The sequence below is a fragment of the Argiope bruennichi genome, chromosome 2 (assembly GCF_947563725.1).
Source record: "Argiope bruennichi chromosome 2, qqArgBrue1.1, whole genome shotgun sequence".
Lineage (NCBI taxonomy): Eukaryota > Metazoa > Arthropoda > Arachnida > Araneae > Araneidae > Argiope > Argiope bruennichi.
In genome coordinates, this window is record NC_079152.1 from 45,818,123 (window position 1) to 45,832,034 (window position 13,912).

General features: G+C 28.7%; 1 protein-coding gene across 1 annotated transcript in view; it reads left to right on the forward strand.

Annotated features, from left to right (window-relative positions):
* Positions 1-13,912, forward strand: part of LOC129962014 (glutamate receptor ionotropic, kainate 2-like) — a 220,625-nt gene that overhangs the window by 188,163 nt on the left and 18,550 nt on the right. The window contains exons 11-13 of the mRNA XM_056075680.1: positions 1,653-2,017; positions 8,762-8,960; positions 12,223-12,448. Of these exons, the coding sequence (XP_055931655.1) occupies positions 1,653-2,017; positions 8,762-8,960; positions 12,223-12,448 (790 nt within the window). The remainder of the gene's footprint in view (positions 1-1,652; positions 2,018-8,761; positions 8,961-12,222; positions 12,449-13,912) is intronic.

The window sequence follows — 13,912 nt, forward strand, 5'->3', positions numbered from 1 at the left end:
GTTTCTTTATTATAACTTTTATCATCGAAATAAGTATTCATTTCAAATGCTATCTTAATTTTATCTTAGCAAATTATAGTATAATTTGTTAAGATAAAAACTATTACTAAATAAAATTTTAATAACGCTTATTAACTTTATGAATATTTAGCGATCAACATTGTTGAATGGTTAAAATTTCGGAGCTTTGTCAGTTGAATTCGAGGTTTTGTTTACTTTTTGTTAGGGTGTTCAGTAAGTGATGAAGAAAATTGTATTAATTTGTTTATAATTCAAGAAAAAAAAAATGGGAATTGGAAGAGGATATCAGATGCTTAATCTTATGAAAACGAGAAAAAGTAGATAGTTTCAGCTATCTGATTAATTATTATTGTTCACTAGAGCTTGAAAATTGGATTTAATTAGCAAACTCTTCCCTATATGAGATGGAAAATTGAGTAGAAAAATCGGTAAACTTTTCATTTTGTAATGTTTTCATCAATAACAGTTCTTGTACCAAGCCCAATTCATGGGAAATATTTCCAATTATCAACTACAGTATGGAGCTCACACCTTGTTTCTTCAAATGTTTCGAGAAATGAAAAAGAATTTTGAGAAGAAAAACTTCAAATTCAGCTCTGATATAAGATGTGGTTTGGATATGACTATTGATATAGCATCTGAACTTTTATAAATACGTTACAATCATATTTATCTCCAACATAAATTATCATATTTTCGTAATTAATTTATACAAATATAGTGGAATTTTGCAACTTCAAGTCCCTATCTCATAATTTATTAAATACTTCCCAGAAATATATACAACCTTTCTTATTATGAAAGAACATGTCTATGATAGATCTTAATAGGCTATTTTCTAAGTAACTTAGGTTTCAAATTACGAATTCAATTTAAATAATTCAAACATTAGCCAAATATTCTTTTTTTTAAAAATATATTTAAGGAAAAGAAATCCTTGTCTCGATTCATGCCATTAGATTTAAGAGTCAATAGTCTACAGTTGACTTGCCCTAAGATAGGAATTTTAAATCTCTTAATCTTACCAAAGTTTGTTCAAGCGCAAAATCGGAAAAAAAAGTAACTTCTCATGTGCCTTCACTTCTGAATTGGTAAATTCAATCCTATTGATTTTAATTGGACATTTAAAAGATCAGCTTGAAATAATCTCAAAGTTCAAACAATCAAATGTTAAAAACAAAATGAACCCCTGAACTTACTGATAATAGCTGGGTAGACTGAACTGGAATGAAAATATATGTTACCAGTAATATATTAAACTCCAATATTCTATACATTATCACCTCATTTTAGAAATTATATGGTGTCTTTAGGCTAAGTATGAAATATGAGAAAAATTATATATTTTCCATAGACATTGGTAGTTGATTTTATCAAAATTCTGCTGGAATGCCACTCATGAAATAACTGTACACTTGTAAATAACTTGTTTTAAAGGCATTTAATATATCTTGGTAAGCTTGATATATTGCAAAGTTCATGTTAACATTTTGGAATTGAACTCATCAAAATCAGCAATTACTATAATTCTTTTCTGAAGCAGAACAAAAAATTGAAATTTGCTGGCATTCTTAATTAGAAACAAATATTGTTACCATCAGCATTACATTTTATCATTCTTTTATTTACAGGAAGCGGATCTCGCAATCGCAGATTTCACCATCACTTATGAACGGGAACAAGTCGTGGATTTCACGATGCCTTTTATGAATCTAGGCATAAGCATCTTGTTCCGTAGACCTCTTCGTAAAATTCCTAAGCTCTTTTGGTTCCTTCGGCCTCTCAGCCTGGAAGTTTGGATGTACGTGGCTGCAGCTTACATGAGTGTGAGTTTGCTCCTATACGGTGTATCAAGATTCAGTCCATATGAATGGGGCCCTCCCCATCCGTGCGAAGGTATAACAGTCCACGCTTGCAGGAACTGCTTTTCGATACAAAACAGTTTATGGTTTACAGTGGGTTCACTAATGAGACAAAGTTCAGAATTAACACCAAGGTAAGTTAGCCTTCTTATCTTTCATTTTGTTTTTCATTCACAAATCAAGCATTTCATTTGATTTATTGAATTTTAATTATAGTTGTTTATTCACCTTCAATGTGTTTAAAGTTATGTATATGAAATTCTAAGAAATGTAACATAAAAAATGAATTCGTCATGTCGAAGCACCCAAACGGAACAAAATTTTGTTGATTAAAACTACGATACGTTGGCGATAATTTTCAAGATACAGTATATCATATAACTTCGTAAAAATGTCTATAATATCTTTTCTTTAACAGGGTACATTCGAGTTTTCAAATGAGCTTTCGCTATAATAAAAATTAGTTAATATATGAATACACTGTTACACTGTAAAGAACAAGCAGAAAAGTAATGAATAATTTACCTAGTTGAACTAAATTTCCTTTGAAACAAGACATGAGTAGAAAATTATTCTTATTTTTAAAATGGATAGATAATTTTTTTAAGATTTTAAAAATTAGATTCGACTTTAGACTAAGACTAAATTAGATTTTAAGTAAAGTTTCTTTTGGTTTTCTCTCTCGCACGAAAAAATAATTCAGGTGAGTGACTTTCAGCAAGATGTTTTCAGGGATCTCTTTAAATATGTGACTACATGTGTAACTACATGTCACAACTGTTTACCTATGCAAGATTTAGTGTTTTCTTTTGAAAATTGAAATAGAAAATTTGAAGATTTATTTCATTGTTAATAAAATGCCATAATATTTAGACCCTCCCAGAAGCACATTCTTAGATCCCTAACTTAGGCCCTCCCTTAGGCTTCAAATATTCAAGCAACTTTAATTGCTTTGGAAGAATAAAAATAGTTAGTTTGTTTCATACACATTTTGAAATGACCTGAGCCTTTCCTAAAGCTAAAGAAACTTCAAAGACCCCCAAACCAAAGAGATAACAGAAAAGACCATCCTGCAATAATCCGTGAAATGAGATAAATTTGGATCACACGAATTGGTCTGACCTCCTAGGATTAACTATACCCCAAATCAGAATTGACAATTGCGTTACAGACCGATTATCTTTCCGTGAAGGCCTATCTTTGTAGAATCGGCTCAACCAGATAAGGTGGGTGCATATGGGAAGGGTTAACCTTCCTTTGGGCCTTAGATAAGCTATATAGGCTTTAGATAAGCTAGAAATGTCTTTCTAACAATGCTCAATTTCCGTTATTGGCTCAGTCTATGGCTATTCTTAAAATGGGTATTTAAATTCTTCATCGCTAAAGCTATTTTTTATAGTGAATGAAATTAAAAAAATGAATGTTTATGAATTTAAAATAAATTTATTTCGAACGCATGACATTTTTCAGATCTTAAATCAGCCAAATCCTCTAAAAAATTTGCAAAACTATATTACAGAAAACAGTTCAGATTATTATAAAACCATGACGAGGAAATAATAACATAATAACTGCTGATTGAAATATTCGTATCAGAAAAAAAAAAAAAAAAAAAAAAAAACGTTAATTATTTAAAATTTTGGTCACTTCATTCTGTACTCATTCTAGTCTATCCTGTAAAATAGATTCATTGCTAGAACTTCAATTAGCGGTGAGGACCTATCTATGGAGAATAAGCTTGTGGCTCACCAATTCGATAACTTTCATAATTGAAAAGTATGTTCCTATACTTTAAAAAGCTGAAAATATATAGAGGGTGCATTAGAAATTTTTACAAATTTTATAATAAAAATATATTCTTGGGAATACGATCAGACATTGAATTTCTTGCTATATATAAAATAATTATTCCAGCGATAAAGGAGAGAGGTCAGATACTATATTGAGACGTTTTATGCATATCAGGTTCACCATAATCTGTCTGGAAGTGGACTCTCTAAGCATCTTTAAGCATCCTCTAAGCATCTTTATCGACACCATATCGAAAACTGACGGATAAAAATTTCACAAGAATAGAGAATCCAAAAGTATTTCATTGCGCAAGTTTTACATAGAGAAAAGAATGAAGGCGTAAAGCAGCCCTAATTCCTTGAATGGGACATTGAATTTAGTTCGCCGTTATAAGGAAATAGGGGTTTGGAGGACCGTCTACGTAGTGATAAATCAACCTTGAAGGCGGACGGGTCCAAAATATCATGGAAGAATTGGCATCCGGGACATTAACGCAAAGTAGCAATGTCCAAGAAATTTTCAGAATAATGGGGATTCCGGAATTGTCGATTCGACTTATTCTATTCGGAATTTTGCATTTCCATCCGTTCAAGAAAAATAGACTTCATCAGTTATTATAGAAATATAGAAGTAACAGACTAAACATTGCTGCACGGGTTCCTGCAGATATGAAATGTGTTTCATAATGGTTTCGGAACGATATGCATACTGACGAAACTTTTTTATTCACTACATTGAGAAGTGCCAAAATGAAAAAAAGTCTTTCTGGTGAGGCCAAACCCTCTAATTATCTGACTACCTACTGCTTCCTCCCCATGGGACTATTTGGTATTTTCCATTATGTCTTTCATTCTAATCCGTGTCATTTATGAAGTGTATTTACCTTGTTTTCGGCTGAGAACTATGCGCAAGCACTGCAAATCGGTATGCTGCGCTTTTATGTTAGTACGTTGAGCTTACTTATAGGAAAGGCATACTTTAGTTGCCATAATTATAATATAAGATGGTGTATCTTTGTTTTTTACACAAAGTCATTTTTACATAAAGTCATTTTTACATAAATTCAGTCCTTTTGGTCACTTTTCATTGAAGACCGAATGTTAAGTCGAGGCTGTACATTCACCAAACTTGGCATCGGCAGATATTTAATTGGGAAGACACTTAAAGTGTTGTGCTCCGACTACTTTGGTGGAAATGGAAGATGACGTTCGGTAGATCATCAATAGCATTGATGCCGACATTCTATACACAGTCCTAATAGGCGTAATGACACTTCTCACTTGCTTAGTACCTTGTGCTGATGGTTTTGGTGAACATCGTTTACTTTAAATTAATTTCACATTGTCATATTAAGGTGATCTATTTCATTGTATGTTTGTGTTTGTTTGATTTGATTAAACGTCTCAGATGCGGATCTTTTTCGGTTAAATTTCGTCATTTGAGAGGATTTTTCTACATGGGAAATTCCGATTAACATTTGATCTTCATCATACCAAACGAATTTTTAACGACTATTTCTTCTTTAATTATGATTTTTTTGAAGTTTAAACGAATTTATGTGCATCCTCTATATAATTCAGCATTGCCATTTTTGTGCAGCAATCACTTTTTTATGATTTCCATGCTGCCGCTTAGTGATGACAAACATGTGTTGTCAAGACCTGATAAAAAAATGAAAATCTCCGTAGCATTTCTTATCACTAATCGAAGACAATACGCCAAATAATAATTTAGAATTGATTAGTGGTAACTGTAATTTATATCAATTTTAACTCTTTCAAGCACAATAAATAGGGTTAACAATATATAATAAAAGTATAAAAAAATTAGATTTTATTTAGTAGGAATAGCTTCAAATGGCTTGTGGCGCTGAATTTAATTTAATTTTATAAATGAATAGTTGTAGAAATAAGTTATTTCTTAAAAACGTTTAAAGACATTTCTTAGGGTATTTCTATGTTTAAAATAATATGTATGTGTATGCTTAAAATAATTGATAAAATTAAAGAACCAAATATCTTATCAAAACAACTAGAGATTACTCACACTTTAATTTATTTAAAAGAAACTTAATGCCCTTAAATATATCATCAGTGATTTTCCTACTCCATTTTCAAGAAAAATCTCAAAATCTTCACATGATTTACGGGAAAAAAACACCTTGATAAAATTCACTAAGCAAATCGAAAAGCTTTGAGCAAATTTTATTTTACATTATGCCTTATGTTGCCTCAGCATCATCAATGACTACTTGTTACCTCTATTAGCTTCAATTTCTAAACAATATTACAAAATTAAAATTTGCAGATCAAGTTGTATATGCAATGGACCAAGGCCTATTTCACCATTTTACGAACATTTGATGTCAGTTAGAATGATCTAAGCGGTTATTGTCCAAATAAATTTTAAAATAATACTTCGATTTGTTCTGATAAGATGTAATTAATGCCTAATGATAGGTTGATTTACCGAAATTATACTTAAATTTTTGAGATGTGGTATAATCAGCTGATCAAATAAAAAATATCCAAAGACTTCTGCCAGGAGACTTTGTTTTTGAGTTCCTAGAATGTATATTGTCTTTTGATACTACAGAACTTGGATCGTTTCACTTGAGCTTTTTTGTTATAGATTTGCGTTTTGCCTCGTAATTAATTACGAAGAAAATTAATAAATTTGCTTCGTTATTTCTTTTAAAGAAAAATCAATAAGAAGATTTTTAAAGAAATTTATAATTGCTGAAATTTCACGTATTTTCAAAGTTTTTTATTCTTATAACATGATTTGTCATCATTTCTTTATGTAGACGTATATGCTTAAAGAAGTTGCGTTGAAAACATAAAGTCTGTAAGAAAACATGAAGCCAGTAAGAATATTTAATAGAAATTATACTTCTATTAAAATTTCCTATTTACATAAAAAATTGAAAAAACATATTTGACGGCTAATTTGATTATCAAGACAAATAAAAGAATCGTGTTGCATTTTTCTTCTCTTTTAACAGCATTAGAAATTGTTTTAATTTCGTTGAAAAAAATCAACGAAATAATATTAGAACTATTAGACTTCATTGCCGAAATATGTTCGTATAACTGAGTAAATGAATGCGAATGTTATACAGTAAATGATAGCGTGAAAGTAAAACTTTCATTATTGTTTGATACCAATGAAAACTGAACATGAAAAATGAAAACATTCTAGTAACATTTGAAATAAAAACCTTCTAAAATAATTAATACATTTTCAATAATTATAATTACTTATGGGCACTGTTTAGCACAGAAAGTTTCACTCCTAAATTTTGACGTTGTGTTTTGAAAAAATAAAAATGACAAAAACAAACATCCAGCATAATTCTACTATTTATATTACAGATCTCAATATGTTTAAATGAAGTCGGAATTACGCTGTCAAAATAATTAAGGGAATATGGCACCAAAGAAAATTAAGACAGCAAGTGTTTTCAATTAATCACAGAATAAAGTTAGTGAGCGCTTCTAATGTCAAAAATATATAGTATTCTTAATAAAAGCTTAGAATAGAGACTCTAATATGTGTAGCTCTTCAAAATGAATATTGAAGCCTACTTGTTCTTACATGGTATGTTTCTGCTTTAATTAGATTAGAATGAGAAGTTGATTCAAAATTTCTAAACCTACACCTGAAATGCACATGATTCGATACTTCTGAATTTAATGCAGCAATAGAAAACGTCGATGATACTATCAACTACTCGTGATTCAGTGAAACAGAAGTTTTAGCTGAAGTTATTTAATACAACTGAAGCATATGTTATAAGATTTTCGATCTGTTTTGGATTGGGAAAAGCAATTTCTAGAAGTTTGAATGAAATAAAATGTACTTATCACAAGCATTATGATTTCGCGGCTTTATAATTCAATGTATTACACTGGAAAATAAATTATTTATTTTAAAATCTAATTTAAGGGATATATCTTTATCTTAGTTGGGATTAACAGACTATTTCAATCATTTCTGCAATAAATAATAATAAAATAACATTAAATTAATAAATGAATTTTAAGAAAAACTAGGACACAAATTATTAGAAAATTGTGAATATCCTGTTTTAACTTAAATTAATCTATACAAAATATTCTACAAATTTAAAAATAACAATATTAAGAATAAAGAAATAATTTGTACTAAACTTGAACTTATTTTTTCCTAGATATTCCGTCAATTGCCATTCCAGTTTGATATCTAGTTTAAGAAAATCCCAATATTTGTACAAAAAGAATAAAGAAAACATGTTTATTTTGGGATATCATGATTAAAAATAAATTTTAAATTTTATATTCTGTCCTTTAGCATATGGGCAGTAAAATTAACTTGGAAATTATTGTACAAAATAACTTTAAATAACTGAATTATACACTTTATGATTTTTGTAACTTGATCCTGCAGCTACAATCTAAAATTAATCGTTGAGCTTATAAAGAAAATTTAAAATAGAATTTTATGTGATAAATAATTGAAAAGCAAGATTTAAAAATAGACACCCAGAATATGCCCATTAAATTTCAACGTTTTGCCCTGGATGAATTAACTGTACTTCACTAATGATTTGAAGATCTTAAAAGAATAACCGAAAAATAAAGTTGATTAGAACCTTTTCATTGCTTTCCTCTTAATTAATTTCAAAACCTGACAGACAACGAGTGAAATTTATTTATTTTCTAATAAATTTCTAGAAATAATTTTTTAGCAAAGTTATATAAATTAATACCTGGTGTCTTTCTTTTCAAAATCCTAAGAATGCATTGACAGAAATAAAACTGCATTTTAATTATTAGACATTCAAAGGTTTTTATGAATCTTTATAAATTGAACAAAAAATAAATATTCATTTATGAATCTAAGTCTCTTACATGAAGCCGTATTTAAAATTAAATATTCACTTTCATAAAATCCAAAAGAAATTATTCAAAGAACTTTTTTTAAAGATAAAATTTATTGTTATAAAAAAAAGAGATGTAAATATCTCTTTTCCTTTTGGGAAAGTAAAAAGAATTAAATGAAGGTAAAATCGTTTCCTTTTTTTTCTTCTTTTAACTTTCTTTCAGAGCTGCTTCGACTCGAGTAGTGGCGGCCACCTGGTGGTTTTTCACCTTAATTATGATATCTTCCTACACGGCTAATTTGGCTGCTTTTCTAACTGTGGAAAGGATGAAATCCCCAATAGAAAATGCTGATGATCTTGCTAAGCAAACCGAAATATCTTATGGTTGCGTTGAATCAGGTTCGACCAAAGCATTTTTTCAAGTAAGTATGCAAGTTTTTTCGTGGTTACTTTAAAAATGCACAAAATCTTTATATAATTGCAGAGTTTAATATTTTGGTGTAAAGATCACATACTAAAATTGTTTTGCTTCATTTGCTGTATTTTTGTGACACTGAATTCATATATTCATGGATCATTTATTGCATCCATATATGCATATTCAGATTGAAGATCAATAAATAAATTGGCATTTTCTTCCCTTAAAGTTGTTATATAACTACATTTGTAAAGGTCCATGATTTATACAGGGGAAGAAGATTAACAATTTTATTTGAGGAGCAAGCCAGATAGTTTGGATGAGATCATACTCGTTGATCATAAGCATGAACGCAGTAATTTGAAAATAATTGAATGATTCAATTTGAATAGATGGTTAGCGTTTAGTAGTAATTGAATTATTGGAGAGACCATTTAGTAATTAAAATATTCCATTTAATTATAGGGATAAAATTTCCAAAATTTAATTAGGTGGTGACATATTCCACACTATCATTCCAGTAAAAATTAATTCCACTAAATGTCTTAGAAATCATTCGTAGATGAACTTTCAGAGTTGCAGATTTATTTCCAAATGAGCAATTTGCCTCCGTCAACACCATTTCGTGATTCTGGTTTTGATTTTTCCGAGTGTTTATAAACGTATTTTAGTAATCATCAATTTATTGAAAAATATTTCATTTATAGGACATTCATTGACATTCTTGGTACGCAACTTTTGTCACATTTCCTGTAAGAAGATTCGCAAAAGTACTCCAAATGAAAATTAAAACTCATTCGAAATATATAACTTCGAATAATCAAAACGTTTGTTTATGCCTTGCAAGAAAAACAAAAAACAAAATTCAAACTGAAAATATTCCCGTAATTAATTGAAAATAATCAATAGTGTTTGTTTTGAGTTTCAGGATATAAATTGCTTTTAATGAAATTAATGAATAATGAATCAAATAAATTCCTTTACATGCAAAAATTGCCTTAGTCTCTCTTTAAATGTTTTCATTCTCCAAATCAAATATAGCCTACGCAATGATTGCAGAAAATATTCCAGTAAAAATTAATGATATTTAAGCCCACACACATCTGTGTATTAATTATCCTTTTTATGCAAATAATTACCTTGGTAAATTCTTTTCCTCGTCTTTCTGTTTTTAATGGATATTTTTATCATGCATATGATCTGGTAGAAATCAGTATATCTTTTAATCCAACTCCACAGAGCCGTTGCACATCATTAACTTGAAATTAAAAAAATAATGGTTGTTTAGTTTCATTAAATCCATTAGTTTTAGATTACTTTCATCTCGGAGCTGGATACTTTTTTTTCACTCCAAATTAATTCCTATTTTCGGTTTGACAATGCGCTTAGAAAAGTATTAATTTTGTAATAATCTTTATCATTACAACTGCATCATATTTTTTTCCTCCAAATTGCTATTCCATTTTCTGCTTAATTGCTTGTCCAAGTAAAATTTTAGGGCTTTTTGTGGAACTTATTTCTGTTTTGGTAATTTTAGTTAATGAGCTATTCAATTATACCTCATCCAGAGATTCCACTGAAGTTTTGGTGTTTGTGGTTTAAGTATGAATATGGCTTGCAAATATTATTCAATAATTACATATTTGTTTTCTAGTTAGTAAAATAAATTATTGCATAAATATTTCTAAGTTGTTGTTCTTTTTAAGTTCCATCTAATTTGATATTCCTTTTGCTTAGAATAAGTAAATATGTGCGTTTACGTAACAAAGAAACATAAATTCATTAATTTTTTTATCAATTGTTTTGGCTAAGAAACACAAGGAAAATGATTTTATACAGCGATTTTTTTTGAAGCTGTAATAAGAATAATTTTTTTACGCTTAAATACAATCATCAACAAACATAAAATTATCATATGTTTTAACATATACTAGAAATTAAATCATGCATAAGTATTGCTAAATATAACACTCATATGAAATCCATGTATAGCACATGTTTTAAATGATTCTTCGTTTTATGAAATAATATGTCACAACATCATTACGTTTCCAAAACAATTTGTCTGCCCAATTAGATTGTTGAAAAACTTTCAAGGAGCTAAACATAATGCTCCTATTTTGTTAAAAAAAATCTATCTCTGGGAAAAAGATAATTTGTTTCCTCCATGTTAAATTATTTTGTAAAATATAATAAAATAACATAAATAAATTTCCTTAATTGTACGAAAATTTTTTTAACATTTTCTTGCATGAAAATAGATAATGAATTTTTCCATTGGAATTGCTTGAAATCTTGTACATGTATCCAAATTTCGATTTATATTTTCAAAGCCCTTGCTTAATCAATTAAACCTATTCTAAATACATGATAATTTCTGTTTAGAATCCAACACTAGAATTAATCTGAAATTTTTGAAACATGAAATCAATATGAATTAAAAATATAAAGAAATATTGGTCTTGAAATTGGCAGCTACTTTGAAATCTAAATGAAAACTCAAAAGTACCTCTAATAGATATCTAATGATGAAAGAGCTAATTAAGCTGAAGATGAAGGAGAAACTTGGTTAAATTAAAAATAAATAGTAAGTCAATAATGTGTAATAACCTTTTGTCAATTAGTGAATACTTTTACGTTAAACAATTCTATGCATTCTTGTAAATTCTTCACATTTACAAAAATAAAATATTTCATTTTATATCTTTTAATTTGGGTTTTTAAATTATTGAGTTTAATCTTTGAACTGAATTTCGTTTTTATTTGGTATTTTACTGGGAAAAAATATTAAATATTACTTGGGATGTAAATTAAATTACTTAATGATTATCAATTACTTTAGTTATTTACTTTTATGTTTTCAACACAATTTTATTTAAATTACCTGTTTAATAATCGTATAGATAGAGCTTTGTGATTGATTTTCATACACTCTTTGTTGTTCTTCAGTTCTGAAATGTTATGTGCTTATGTGTTTATGATGGCAATGCACTAATTTAATATGACAAATCATAAATAAAATTAATTTATTAGAGTAAATCGCTTCTTTTAATTTCCTTTGATTTCATATTATTATCACTACCTATTAGTTAAAGTGTAAAAAACACTGTGTTAAACAATATGTGTTATTTATAATGATAAATTAAATATTGAAAATTAAATTATAAAATAATCAAATTATTATAAAATTAAAAAATAAATAAACACAATTTGTATTTTTTAAACGCAGCAATAAAATCGTGTTTTTATTTAAACTATGCTTTCAGATTTCCGAAATACCAGTTTACAAAAAGATGTGGAAATATATGGAGTCAGCACGGCCCTCTGTTTTTACAAAATCCAATAGCGAAGGAAAGCAGCGGGTTTTACAAGGAGGATATGCTTTTCTTATGGAATCAACGTCGATTGAATACGAAGTTCAGAGAAATTGTGAGCTGGTGCAGATTGGAGGCCTTTTGGATACAAAAGGATATGGCATTGCTACCCCTCAAGGTATTTATAATGCAACTTTCCTACTGCAAAATATGCTGGTGTTATAATACCAATTCTGGCATATCTTACACTACTAGTACCATTTGCCAATTAACAATTGATATGGTGATATCAATCGCTATAATACTAGTTTATAACATAAAGCAACTATTACAGGGCAATTTTCTTTTACCTAGGTCATTGATTGATACTATAGGTTTACTGTCTCGCAATGCGATAGTACAATGCAATTACATGATAAAATTATATTTTTGCAACCAACAAGTCCAAATTTACTAGACACTTCATGGAATCAATTGAAATTAGATTTTTCATGGTAATTGGATCGAAAAGCTCGAATAATTTAGCAATATTTTTCATTCGATTTACATTTTTTTCGATTAAATGCTTTTATTTAATTTGTTTTTAAAGTTTATAAAGATGAAATCTTTAATACGTATTTTGTCACTTTAGATTCTAAAAAAATGCAGTTTATAACATTTTGCATTCTGGTTGATGGTTCTATTTTAATACTTTTTAAATTTATTTCCAACTAATTTTTAATAGAAATAAGTTTTCATTCTTTAAGTGGCTAGTGTTATATAAAAGAATTAACAAATTTCCCAATTCAAATATGTAGAATAACAGAAAAAAATTATATACTATTTAGTAATGCAATAAAGTTTATCTATAATTACACTTATTATTTAAAGTAATATGTTTTAACATTCTTTAAAGTAATATGTAAGCAGTGTTCACATTATATGTAGATGTCTTCGGCCAACTACATATAGTGAATCCTACATATATGTATCCAACTGTTCAAATTCGAATCTTCAATCATTATATGGTCTGAGCTCGCTTTATCCACTTACCAGAAATCCGAGGATTTAACTCAGAACGCATAGCTTCTAAAAAAAATCTAACTATTTTAAAAATAAATGCAATGTGGAAAGAATTATTCTTATGCTGTGATTGTAACAATCCAGAAAGTTAGTTTAAGCACATTACTAATTGCATTTTCTATTCCAAAAAAGATAGGTTGCGGAATATCTCTCTTACAAAACCATTTACGATTTTCGTTTTTTTTTCTCATGCGAGTATTTAAAAAGGTATAGTATATCTATCTATACTTATAATAAAGCTCAATGTGTGTGTGTGTGTGTGTGTTGGCGCTCTACAAGCCAGACCGTTTGACATACAGCTACCAAATTTGGTACATGTATACCTTGGAGGTTGGGAATGTGCACCTGGGGTTTCTTTTTTCGAATTTTTAATTAGAATTTTAATTATTAATTAAAAACTAACTTTCCCGCCAAAAAAATCTTCCATTTTCCCCACCGCCAACTTTTCCGCCAAAAAAATCTTCCATTATCCCCAGCGCCAAACGAGAAAGGCTTCTGGTTTTTTTTCTCCCAACAGTAATGAGGCTAGGGTTAAAATTTTTCGGCGGATTATTTCAATCGGTTCTGTTTATTTTCTTAA